General features: G+C 49.0%; 4 protein-coding genes across 4 annotated transcripts; 1 reads left to right on the top strand and 3 right to left on the bottom strand.

Moving 5' to 3' along the window:
• Positions 1–90: 90 nt before the first annotated feature.
• EI90DRAFT_3119189 (uncharacterized protein) lies at positions 91–1,938 on the bottom strand (the record flags this gene model as incomplete). Its single annotated transcript, XM_039063184.1, has 4 exons — positions 91–522; positions 578–1,343; positions 1,402–1,850; positions 1,909–1,938. 4 exons carry the CDS (start codon positions 1,936–1,938, stop codon positions 91–93), a joined length of 1,677 nt encoding a protein of 558 aa, XP_038919531.1.
• Positions 1,939–3,092: 1,154 nt separating this feature from the next.
• EI90DRAFT_3013863 (uncharacterized protein) lies at positions 3,093–3,684 on the top strand (the record flags this gene model as incomplete). Its single annotated transcript, XM_039056707.1, is given in 4 exon segments — positions 3,093–3,241; positions 3,321–3,546; positions 3,609–3,647; positions 3,667–3,684. 4 exon segments carry the CDS (start codon positions 3,093–3,095, stop codon positions 3,682–3,684), a joined length of 432 nt encoding a protein of 143 aa, XP_038919530.1.
• Positions 3,685–4,323: 639 nt separating this feature from the next.
• EI90DRAFT_3043897 (uncharacterized protein) lies at positions 4,324–6,290 on the bottom strand. The gene is made up of 3 exons (XM_039059294.1): positions 5,897–6,290; positions 5,045–5,846; positions 4,324–4,984 (listed from the first exon to the last, which is right to left on the bottom strand). The coding sequence occupies exons 1-3, from the start codon at positions 6,280–6,282 to the stop codon at positions 4,505–4,507; spliced, it is 1,668 nt and encodes a 555-aa protein (XP_038919529.1). The 5' UTR covers positions 6,283–6,290; the 3' UTR covers positions 4,324–4,504.
• Positions 6,291–7,327: 1,037 nt separating this feature from the next.
• On the bottom strand, positions 7,328–12,096 carry EI90DRAFT_3043894 (uncharacterized protein). Its single transcript, XM_039059293.1, has 11 exons — positions 11,022–12,096; positions 10,934–11,000; positions 10,430–10,821; positions 10,179–10,346; positions 9,432–10,095; positions 9,046–9,344; positions 8,853–8,982; positions 8,339–8,785; positions 8,135–8,268; positions 7,657–8,062; positions 7,328–7,566 (listed from the first exon to the last, which is right to left on the bottom strand). Exons 1-11 carry the CDS (start codon positions 11,871–11,873, stop codon positions 7,472–7,474), a joined length of 3,654 nt encoding a protein of 1,217 aa, XP_038919528.1. The 5' UTR covers positions 11,874–12,096; the 3' UTR covers positions 7,328–7,471.
• Positions 12,097–12,182: the final 86 nt, after the last annotated feature.

The following is a 12,182-nucleotide window of genomic DNA, read 5'->3' as shown; positions in this document are numbered from 1 at the left end:
TCTTAAGCTGTTCATGAAACCTCTCATGGCACGAACATTCTGATGGTTCTTACATTGTTGCTTCCACGGTTCGGGGCCAGTATCGGTTCATCACATGTGCAGTTCGTGCCGCTCGTGAAGAGCAAATATCTTCCTGTCATCCTTGGTGTCTCCTCCAACTGGGCCATAGAAAGACTCAAGTTGTCGTCCCCAAGTTGCCTGGTCTCTCCAGACATTAAGCAGGCCAGCTTGGGCGTCCTCGAGTCGCTCACAAGGTACGACCCGGTACGACGTTGGTTTCCTCAGTATCGACGATATACCGTAACCTCCCCTCGTTTGGTGAGGCCCGCCCAGTTGAACAGCAAGTTCGTTCAGGGGACGCATGGGTCGTCGAACCGATGCTACGTATTTATAGAGCTGGACACTGCTGTAGTGGCTGGGGTAAGGTTTGACAGGCGTCCCCGCGTGGAGCCCAAGTCCAACAGACAACGTGAGCTTGTTCAGGCGCGGAAATTTAGCCACCGCGTCCAAGACATTGTATGGCTACATACAAACTTTCCAGTCAAACCATAGAAAACAAAAACAAAAATCCACATACCCATTCTCCATCGGGATTGATGTCAATCTGGAGTTCTTCCAAGTTAGGGCAGGCAACACGGATCTCGTCTAGCTGTTGAGCCGAAAACACATGCCGCGTCTCCACGTTGCCAAAGCTCCCACGGTTGTGAAACCTGAGTCTCTTGAGAGAGGGTCCAAACCTGGTAATCGTGGAAACCGGTATCACTCCGGTGAGCTCCTCCAAGTTGAGCTCTTCCAGAGCAGAAGGAACGCGGGAAAGGAATTCATTAATTGGTACTGCAGCTTGGGAACGTTCCTCATTGGTGACCCAACCAGACCCACCGCTCAGCCCGATGGAACGGAGGTTGTGCATCGTGTCAACCCGGGATCGGAGGATGGAAGGAAAGCGACGAAAATAAATGTCCTCCAGCACATCCCAGGGAACACCAAGGTTCCATGAATCATTAGGGGTAATACCATCAACCGAAAGGCTGCGAAGGGAGGATAATCTCTCTCCTGGTTCAAACGTGATATCTCCGATGGTTATAGGTCCGCGAACACAACCGCCCCACAGAACGCGCAAAGTAAGCGAACGGAAATTGGCGCTGGACAAGGCTAACTCCTTTAAGCGAACAAGGAAATTTTCAGGGCCCCGGTAGAAGTGAGTTTCGGCATCAATGGAAACAATGTTAGCACAAGACGCAAAGGTCTCATTGGTCAAAGGCATCGAGTGCAGACAAAGCTGCACAGCTGGATTGTTGCAAGAAATATGTTGTGCCAGTGAGGATCCCAAGGGGGTATAACAACTGTGAGTCATTGATATCAGCATGCGCGCAGATGGTGAGGATGGATGGTATAACGGACCAGAAATCCTTGAGATTGGTCATATGAGGAAGGAGATGCAATAGAATTGTCACGATTCCTTCGTATTCTACGTTTCTCCCTGGCTCATTGTAAATGGTGAGTTGGCGAATGTATGAGCAGAGCAATAGGTCATTTTGTAGTCGATGAAGAAGGGCTCGCTCCCTTTTTTTGGCCTCAAAACGACCTACCCAGACGCTTCGAAAGAGGACGGTGACAGTAAAGGAATGAACAGCCCGACTGACGAGGGCTACAGAAAGGAGAGATTTAGGAGAATGGGTCGCGAGTTCCTCTACTACTTTGTACAGTATGTCTTCATTGAGGCTGACAGCTTTGCGGCCAAAATTTTGCTCGTTTGTAGTAGCAGGGAGGGGTGTCGGGGTGTCGACTAGTAGTTCAGGGCGAGTTGAGGTCCTGCGAGTCAAGCGCCGCCATACCGATGACTTGGACTCCTTTGGAGACTCAGACGATCTTGAAGCAAACAGTGATCCTATCCATTCCTGTACTTACATTTCCTCCGGTCGCCCGAAGCCTCTTCATACTTGATCTCGTTGACAGGTAGGGCACCAGCCTCGATTAAGATAGAAAACAGTGTCAGTTTGGGTGTTATCGAGCTCACGTGCAACTGATTAGTTGTCGATCTGACTTTAGACTCAATATAGATCGATACATACCGTTTCTGTGCGGGACTACCAAATCGCAATTATGGAGGGATTTTATCATACATTAGTTTGATGCTAACCAGACACACCGATCTGTCGTTTAAAACATCCATTGTTCATGATGAATCTTTGTGGCTTATAAACTGATGGGGCTTCTTGAGACGTTGTAACGGACCTATCCCCCACGGCTTCAATCCGAGGCAGTGCTCCTAGAGGCTTCAAGGTCCAACAACAAAATAGCAAAATACAAATACTGACTACTGACGCACCGTACTCAACCTTGTTCGCGGCACTTGAACGTTCCTTGGTCAAGCCCGTTCATGCATGTTCGTCACGGTCAGTGTATAGGACTCGATGAGATCTTCCCGTGTTTCAACGTGTGGCAGCGTCACTCGTGCTGCACACAGGGAGCTTGGAGGGCTCAGAAGGTCATGTAATGGAAATTGGAGGGCCGTCGGTATATCACCTTTCCTCAGGGTCATTCACCAACCCCGTCATTGACGTTTCAAGGATACTCCATAGCGGGTGCAAATATTTGCGACGCGAAAACCCTTTGGTCGTGCAAGAGGTCCTCTATCATCGCCAATACCCTAGTTCCAATGCATTCCCCCTTATAGGTTACCAGGGTCCTCCTTATTTGCGGCCGAACTTGCCTCCACTTTCGCGTCCCACCTCTAGTGTAACCTTCATCTATTCATATCGCGCTCGACTCCATTTGCTTCTGTTCGCTTCCAGACCGGAGTTGTGACCACGGGGTCGGGTACAAACTTAAGCTTTTCATGCGCAAGTCGAGATCGCTAATAAAGAGCGTGAGGACACTGAAAACTAACTGCGCCCTTAGTTATGGATGCCTGAATCGTTGCTTGTGTTCTCGTTCACGCTGACTCTGCTAACTTCTTGGGTGCTATTCACCCTGGGTCGGTGGCTTACCGAAGTGCAGCGGCATCGAATGGTCAGTCTATACGTGGTACTTGGACAACACACAATGATCGCAATACACCGGCCAAGTACGACTTTTTGGGAGTGACCACCATGGCCGACGTTGGTCCTTACGGTAATCAGCGTGCCGCGCGTTTCAATGCATGGCACGAGCAAGGAGTTTGTCCCCTTTCCCCTCTTGCATTCTTCGATTCATCACTTACAACGTCCGGCAGCGCACCAAAGTTAAGTATCAAATTCAGGTGGGTATGCCCCCGCTCCATCCAAAGTGAAGAGGGAAATAGCGTGACGGAAGAAGGGGCTGTGCCTTCTGCGTTTCAGGGAACAACTTACGGTGCATGATGGTCCTGCCTCATGTCCCTGCGCCTTTGCGACGTTCGAGTTGGATCTTAGACAAGTCGCTCAGGTGGTCCTCGCACCCGGACTGGGACCTGAGTACCATTTTCGACGTACACTGCCTTCGCCTTCCATCCAGAAAGAGTTCAAGCATCACATCGACCTGCAAGCCTTTGATGACCAAGGAGCAGACATTCCTCGCGGAGTTGTTGTGAGTGGCCATCATTGGCACCGCTTCCCTTCATTTGTATGCAACTTATCCGTCTGCATTAGCTGTGGGTGACAGCTGTGTTCCGTTGCCTGATAGCACGTGTGCGTGTAATTCGCCCAGAGGGGTCTGCTTGTTTAATCTGCTCCCTGAAGAAGCCATCAGCACTCCTTTGGCTTCCAAAAAGAATATTTCCTTGTTAGCACTCCATTCCAATGGACTTGGAATACTCGGAATCTCAGTTTCAGGTGCAATCTGAATTCGTGCGTGGCATATTGGATTAAAAACCCGGTCGGAGGTGACACAACTCGAGTTGCTGGTGTTCCTAGCTGGTGGCCACCTAACTCATGTCGCTTCGATAACAGTTCGCTTTCGTGGCACCACAGGCAGTGGCGTTCAAGTGATTTAAGAGGACACGATCTTCTGGCTGCATGCAGTGCCGCTTCCCAAAATGTTGCCTGTTTGTGGGGAAGGTTAAAGCTGGGTGTTTCTCACCAGTTTGTAAGGCTCTCCGCCTATGCAGCTGAGTCATCATCAAGTCCGCCGCACTGCATTCGGTTCAAATCTGGGTTTCTGGATGTGGGTCCAATGTCCTTCCCCGGGGTGAGTGCTCTTGTGGGCTTGGAGCTCCGCCTATACTCTAACCGCGGTTGCGACTTACACGGGCGTTCTGGGCTGGTTAGGGTTTGGATATTCTTCCTGTGACATTCTCCACTACACGTTGTTGAGTACATATAGAACCAATGCATCATCATATCAAGATACTGATTGAATTACGCAGAGAGTGTCAATGCCAAATGAAAGTGAGCGAACATGCAGGGTTAAGAGTAGCGGGTTCTGCCGCATCAGGCGGCGTCCACCAGTCATAAATTTATCATCACAGTGACGAAGATGTATCACTATGTCTGTTGTCTATTCATGACAAATATAGGTTATGTAAGTGGTTGCTTTGTTGCAAATGCTATAATGCACTGAGGTCAAGACCATAAAGCTCAAATCTTGAGTTCTTTTCGCCATGTCGTTCATGAAGCGCAACAATCTCCTTGTCATCCTCGGTATTTCCTCCTACCGGACCATAAAAAAGTTTAACGCCTCCACGTAGCATTCCCCTCTTCCTCCAGACATCAAGCAAACCTGCTTGGGCATCCTCAAGTCGCTCAGAAGGCTTGACCGTGTATGTCGCTTGCTCGTCCATTTCCCACAACACCCAGGAACATGGGTAGCCCGTCCCCAATTTACGGTGTCCACCTAACTCGATAGTGAGCTCGTCCAGTGGATGACTGTTCCGTCGATGTGATGCTATGTACTTGTAAAGCTGGACGCTGCTGTAGTGGGTGGCGTACGGTTTGACAAACGTCTCCGTTTCAAGCCCAAGCTCGAGGGACAGTGTGAGCCTTCTCAATTGCGAAAATTCTGCTACAGCGTCCAGGACATCGTAAGGCTGTTATTGGGAGTGAACTGTCAAAAAATAGTTAATGAGGCGGCGACCCCACAGACGTACCCATTCACTGTTACGATTGATGTCAATCTGAAGCTCTTCCAGGCTAGGACAGGCAACACGGATCTTATCCAGCTGTTGAGCTGACAACACATGTCGCGCCCCAACCCTGTCATACTTTTCAAGGACATGAAGCCTGAGTCTCTTGAGTGAATCTCCAAACCTGGCAATGGTGGAGATTGGGACGTCTCCTGTGAGCTCCTCCAGGTCAAGCTCCTCTAGAACAGAAGGGAGACGAAGAAGGAAATCGCTGATTGGTCGTGCGATCTGCAAACGCTCTTCCTCAGTATTCCAGTAGACTTTACCAATCAGCTTGGCGGAGCGAAGATTGTGCATCTGGTCGACTTGAGTGTGGAGGATGGCGGGAAAGCGCGAAAAATATATTTCTTCGAGCGCATCCCATGGGATGCCACTGTGCCAAGATTCATCCATGGGGCAGCCGTCGATCGAGAGCTTACGAAGGGAAGAAACCCGTTCCCCTTGTTCAAACGCAATGTCGCCAGTTGAGAAATCACCCAAAAAGCAACCGCCAAAATCAACTCCTATAGTAAGCGAGCGCAAGCTCGCACTGGATAAAGCTAACTTTTTTATGTGGACAAGAAGATCCGTTTGGCCCCGGTGGTAATGTGTCCTAACATTCATGGAAACAAGGTTGGGAGAGGGGCCGAAGGATGCTCTGCTAATGGTCCATGACAGTGATCCCCCATCACTGTCCTCGTATTCACACAGATTTGCGTGGAGCCGCACATCCGGACGTTTGCGAGTGATGAATTGTACGAGCGGCGATACAAAGGAGGAGGTAGCACTGATAGATATTAACGTTAGTAGCAACAAGCGGACGATAATTATCGATGACTTAACGAAAACCAAAAGTCTGTGAGATGAGTCATATGGGAAAGTAAAGGTAACAATCTTTCCCCTAACGGTTCTGATAGCCCTCCGATTGTTATTCCTACCCGCTCGCCAAGCACAAGTTCGCGAACACACAAACAAAGAGATCGATTATCTTCTAATCGTTGAAGAATAGCCTCATCTCGTTTCGGCACGGCTAAATGGCCTACTTCAATTGTGCGAAAGAGCAAGGTAGTCGTAAAGGCATAAAAATCGCGGCTGACGAGGGTGGCGGATCGGAGAGATCTGGGGGATAAGATAGCAAGTTCCTTCACAACCTTGTAGTAAATGTCTTCAGTAAGTGCGCCAGAAGTGAGGGTAGTAATTGGCAGGCCAAGCTCGCTCGTCATAGCAAGAATCGCTGGGAGGTTGATTGATGGTACGTGTTACAGCGTTTGGGAGGCAGCAAATCCCTCCCCCCCTAAATTAATCAGTGGACGCTCAGTGGCAAGGTTGGAACCGGGGGCTGTGTTGCGGAGTACCCGCTTCGGCCAACCGTTCTTCTCTACTCATCCTGAGTGACATTCGAACTTTCGACTGTTCCGCCCGACTGCGTCCACAAGCACTGTGGAGGGCGTGTCCAAGATGTGCTATCCATGTAGCACGTGTGTAGCGCGTGAAGGGACTCCGCCTTTCAGGAACAGGGATATCAGTCGTTCTGTTAGGGTGGATGGTCCATCTCAAAATCCAAGTCGGAGGAACTGGATATCGTCTTCGAAAATTTCGCACAAATGTGCAGGTTTTCGCTCTCGGCCCCCCCGGTATGCATCGCACCCCAAAAGGATCAGGGGTTCTTTTTACGGGCGTCTTCTGCGACCGCGTCGGGTCCTAACTCTACAGCTTGCTATATCACATCTCAAAGCTTGAGAACCCTAAACGTCAAAGTCTGAGAACAAGACAGTGGGGGCACTTTCTGGTTCGCGGTTTTCAAAGGTAGCTTGTCACTGGAATCTGTGTCACCTTTGCGCTCTTTTGGTGTTGGAGCAATAGCAATAATGCGTCACTCAGAGCACCGGACTGTCTCGATGGTGGCGCGTCTGGCCTCCACGGCTTTACCATTTTAGACTTCAAACCCTTCGGGGTCACTCTTTTTTCCCCCTCAGTCACATCAGCTACCATCCAACGGACAAACGACGTATCACATGTGTCGTAGGCCTCACGGCTGCATTTGCGCATCCGTCTAACGAACAGGGGACATATTGTCGTTGTTATATTTGAGTTTGAAGGTTCTTTTGCCAATGTACCTTGTGCCACTCTTGAGTCTATTGGCCCTTCGACTCCAGGACTATCAGTGTGTCACGTCCACTTAGCGATGTCACCGGGATAAGCTCGCCCATGATGGCGAAAAAGAGTTGATCAGGGGTTCGGCGCTCGCAATACGATAGTCTCTGGGTTCGCGGCGATGATTTGAAATCAGGGTTTGGATGGCTATGGTACTAGTACATGATGAATCCGAAATGTAGAAATGTACCGCAATGCTATAATGCACAGAATGAAAAAGAAAATGGACGTGTGGGATGACATGAATAAAATATAATATCAATCAGTGACATCTCGAATGATCGTATGGATGAACAGTGTTGAGAATAGATACTGTGACATTTGCTTATCATGCAGGGGTAAATGGCGATATCCTTAAAAAAAAGAAAAGAAACGAAAGAAACACAATCCATGCAATCAACGAACTGAATGACATCCCACATTTAAAAGTTGGGAGTGCTTACCAGGCAGAAGACTCGCGAGTGAGACGCAATATACACCCAAATCATCATGACCATGCTCATCCTTGACTTGGAATCGGACGAATATCAGCTCCCGCATGTCCCCAACACAATCGAATGGAATCGCCATCGTCTCCTTCCACACAGGATTGAACCCATTATCCTTCACCACACTCGTGACATACGAAACGGTCCGTGCAGAGGAAGGGTTCGAAGAAGAAGAAGAAGAAGAAGATCCGTTGTGAGGAGGAGATGAACGTCGAGCGTTCTGGTCGGGGAGAAATGGAGAGATGGACCATTCTGGGACGTGAAGTGACACTTCGACGTAAGGGTCGATCGTACGTTTCGTGTCGATGTCTCTCCCTTGACTGCCCTCCTTGGGATGAGGGAGCTGTTGCGCTGAAATGATCTGAGAAGGAAAAAAAAAAGATCAGTCCGCATATCTTGAATGCGACAAAGTAAAGTAAATAGAAAAGCTCACCGTTACATCTAGGAAGTGCTTGGTACGCCTCGAAGCCATCTGCTTATCTTTCAGTCTCAAAGCTGCAGGCTTGAGAACGTAGCCCAAACGGCCATTCCTCATGAACATCGCATAGTTCATGATGTATCCGAGATCTGAACAAACGATGATTTGAGCTTTCTCTTCAGCATCCAAAGAAGAAAGAAGAAAAAAAGGGAAACTCACCGAATGTTTGAAAGTTAATAGCAACCAGCTGAGCCCCAGATGCCCAATACCGATGAGGCTCATAGTTCGTCGAACTCAATCTCGTCCCACTCGGATAAACTCTGATAACATGCGTCCGATTGTGCTTTATCAAATCTGCCATACTCTCCCTCATAACTTTATCCGCCATTCTCTCTGACAGGCTAAAGACGTGTTCGACGGCATACGTCTCCTTCTTGTTTAGCCCACGACACTTGATGCCCACCGTATACACGAGCAAAGCCGCAAGGGCCAATGACATCTTTGGTTTGGGTTTCTCCACGTTCCCACCACCACCACCACCACCACCACCATCCCCACCAGAAGACTTGGTCGATCTGCCTTTTAACTTTCCTCGCATCCTCCTCATGAGACCTTTAGCGCGAGACACCTCATGAGATATTTCTTCCTTGACTTCCTTCCCGAGCCCTAAAAATAAAAAAGTTGAAATCAGTGATTCTACTTTGTAATGGAAAAGCCAAAAAAAAAAACGTACCCTTCTTTTGTTCCACATCGCTACTGGAAACCTCTTCCGTCGTGGTCGTCAACACATCAACATCAACTCCACCCTCTCGCGCTTCCTCTGGTTCCGCCGTTAAAGTGGTCGTCAAGAAAGCGTTCTTCGCCTAGGTAAACGAACAAAAATAGATCCTTGTTCCCACTCTTTACAGCGATAAAAAGTCTCTCACCTTGAACAAAATCCTTCCTTTCAATGCCTCAGGACTAGGCAACGTAACGATATTCCCCTTCTCTTCCCCATTCACAGGCTCATCCACCAAGGCGCTTCCAAACTCTTTCCGCATGATCTCTGCCGCCATATCCTGCTGCTCCAAACAGCAATGAATCTCGGCAGAGATGACGACGGGGTAAGGAGATGCTACAAAGGCGTATCTCGCGATGGCACGTACGACGTCCTGAAGGCTAACTTTGGTCGTGAGCGTATGACCATGGAAGATCGCTGGTCCGTCGTCTCCATCCCATATGTCGACTACAAAGGTGAAAAATTCGTTCAGAGCACCAAGGGCGTGAGAGTATCAATCAGTGGGTGGGGGGAGGAAGGGGAGGAAAAACTTACGTTCAACGCTTCGACAACCATGTAACAGTGCCCGGATGTACCCCTCGATCGTACTATCGCCCACAAGCTGATGACCGACAAGGTACGTATTGTGCGAAGCAGAGATATAATACTCGCTCAAAGGACGCGTCATATCATCTGGATTATCACCAAAGGGTGAATTATCGGTAGAATGTAAGAAGGCTTCGAACGTTGAAAGAGACCATGGAGGTGTTGGTGAATCAGGGGTCGGAGTGGGAGGTATAGTGAGAGGTGGCGGTTCAGTGGGTGTTGGGTCAACGTCGGTAGGAGAGACGACAGTGGCGGAGTTGTCACCCGAGAATTTGATGCTTTCCCCAGGAAGTTCGTGTGGCGCCGCTTCAGGGATCTTCGTCTGTCTGCCGGTCTGGGAGTCCTTTGGTAGTTCGGGTGCAACCAAAAGCTTAGGTGCCAATGTTGACGCCGTCGCCAGGACAGCGGTGGCGAGAGAGGTAATGGGGGAGGCAGCAGAAGCCTCTCGTTGATCATTCGCACCATCTCGGACGGCTTCTTCTCCTTCTCCTGGAAGCTCATCCTCGCCCTTGATCTCTGCAGGCATCACGAGTGGGGTATTTGGCATGGAAATATATCGAGGACGACCATATTTTGCGTATATCCGTAATAGTTCCTCTTTCGATAACGTAGACTAAAAAAAAAAAAAAAAAAAAAAACCACACACAAAGTTATGACGGCTCAAAAAGTCAATCGGAAAACTATCAATGAACACACCTTTTGGGATTCCCGCATAAACCTCTCAAACACTTCAAAAGTAAACTCTGGCGAATCTCCCATGGCGTCATCGTAGATGGCAGCGATATCGGGTCGTGCCCTCAACAGCTTGACAAAGTGACGGAAATCGGCAAAATCAAGGAAACCCCTCGACTGCGAATCCGCTTGCTAAAAAAAAAATTTAAAAAAAAAAAAAAAAAAAAAATTAGTGTTCCGAATATGCATTACCAGAACCCCGGGTCTAAACTCACCATGAAACAATTCAACAACTCGCTTCGAGGAGTAGCGATGTTCAATCTCCTACACATCCTCTCCACTTCTTGAAAATCCAACTTGGCATCCCCAGTCGAATCGGCACCCTTCCAATAAAGTTTCTCCCAAACCCTCTGCCTAACCTCAGCGTTCGCATCTCCCAATCCACTCATCAACTCCTGACGCAAAGAGAAGAGTTTTCGTAAGATTACGTTCCACATTCTGAATACGTCGTCGCTCAGAGAGACCATGTGGAGGATCTTGTATTTTCCATCTCTGGCGTAGACGAGTGAGATCCATCTTGGTTCGTAGTCTGCTGAAAGACGGAGTTGTTCACGATGGTAGGACGTTTCGGGACCGGTGCGGATCTCCTTGATGTGCTCGATCGGAACTGCAAAGGGGGTGGATGATGACCAGTCAGTATGTGTGAGACGAAAATATATGGCAAGCAGGAGCAACAGAGAATTTTGACGAGATGAGAGATGAGATGCCAAGGTACTCACGAACTCCGTACCTATTCGACTCCCAAATGACTTGACCCAGATCTGGATCGAGTCGAAACATCCTCATCTTGAGTTGCTTAGAGCTCACTTTGAGCATCGGTGTCCCAGTCTGTAACAACGCAGGAACTTTCAACTCGGCTTCATCTACGCTCGCATCGCTCGTGATGTCATGGCCGGCAGCTTTAACAAGCCGAGGAGGAGGAGAAACAGGTTGATGATGATGATCCTGCTGCGATCGAGGATATTGTTCGTGTCGAAACGATCTCCTACGGACGATTGAATTACTGCCACCACCACCACCACCCCCTTCTGAACCACTTTCCGCTATAGGATTCCCAGATACGGGGGGTCCTCCGCCTGAGCCTAAGCCTGAGGGATGATCGAATTGAGGACGAGAGGTTTGTGTAGTAGGGGAGAGGAGCGATTCGGCGGCAGCAGGCATAATAGCGAAAGGTGATGATGATGATGCTGTGTCTGATTTGGAACGACCGTGTCGAGTCAATGAGAACGAAGAGGTAATATGTTTGATTGAGGACGTCACGCTGGGAGGAGACTTTTTGATTATCGGACTCGTGTATACGGGGTATTTGTCCTTGTTGTTGTTTTTATCTTTACCTTTGCTTGATGTTGGCGGGCTGCTGCCAGTACCAGTACCAGTACCAGTACCAGTACTAGTGCTTGCGACCAAAATGGAAGAGTCACGCCCGGAAGGACTGAAGCTGGTAGAAGCAAACTTTGATGATGATGACGGACTTTCCGAAGAGCTACCGTTAGGTAGGATGCTCCCCGCAGTAGCCTTGATCCTCGTCGAGATGGAGCGAGAAAGTTTGGCCGCCGAACGAAGTACCTGGGTGCGTCGTTCGATGATGTCTGGGATTGCTCCGACGGTGCTGGAGTTTGGAGGAGTGGGTGATGACTCCATTCGCTCAAAATGGGCCATGGACACGTTTGTGATTTAGACAACTCCCGGGTTGGATGACGAGGGGGGGGATCGTGGACGTTGAGGAGAAAGCAGCATGGAGGGAGGGAGGTTTAAGAGGACATATGTAAAACAACGCGCGTTAGGGTTATAGGGTGGAGAAATATAAGTGATGAGCATATCAAAAAAAGATAATCCACGCTTTTTTTGGGCGCCTGCTTTTGAAACGTTTGCACAGCCAGGGCGCGGGCCCATGAACAACGTTTATTTTATTTCAAAAAGTACAATATGGAGTAACATTAGACCACGCAACGCAGAAGAAACGGATTC

The sequence above is a fragment of the Cantharellus anzutake genome, assembly GCF_015039405.1.
Source record: "Cantharellus anzutake strain C23 chromosome Unknown EI90scaffold_10, whole genome shotgun sequence".
Classification (NCBI taxonomy): domain Eukaryota; kingdom Fungi; phylum Basidiomycota; class Agaricomycetes; order Cantharellales; family Hydnaceae; genus Cantharellus; species Cantharellus anzutake.
Note: the sequence above shows the minus strand (reverse complement) of the source record. Positions and strands in the feature narration are given on the sequence as shown.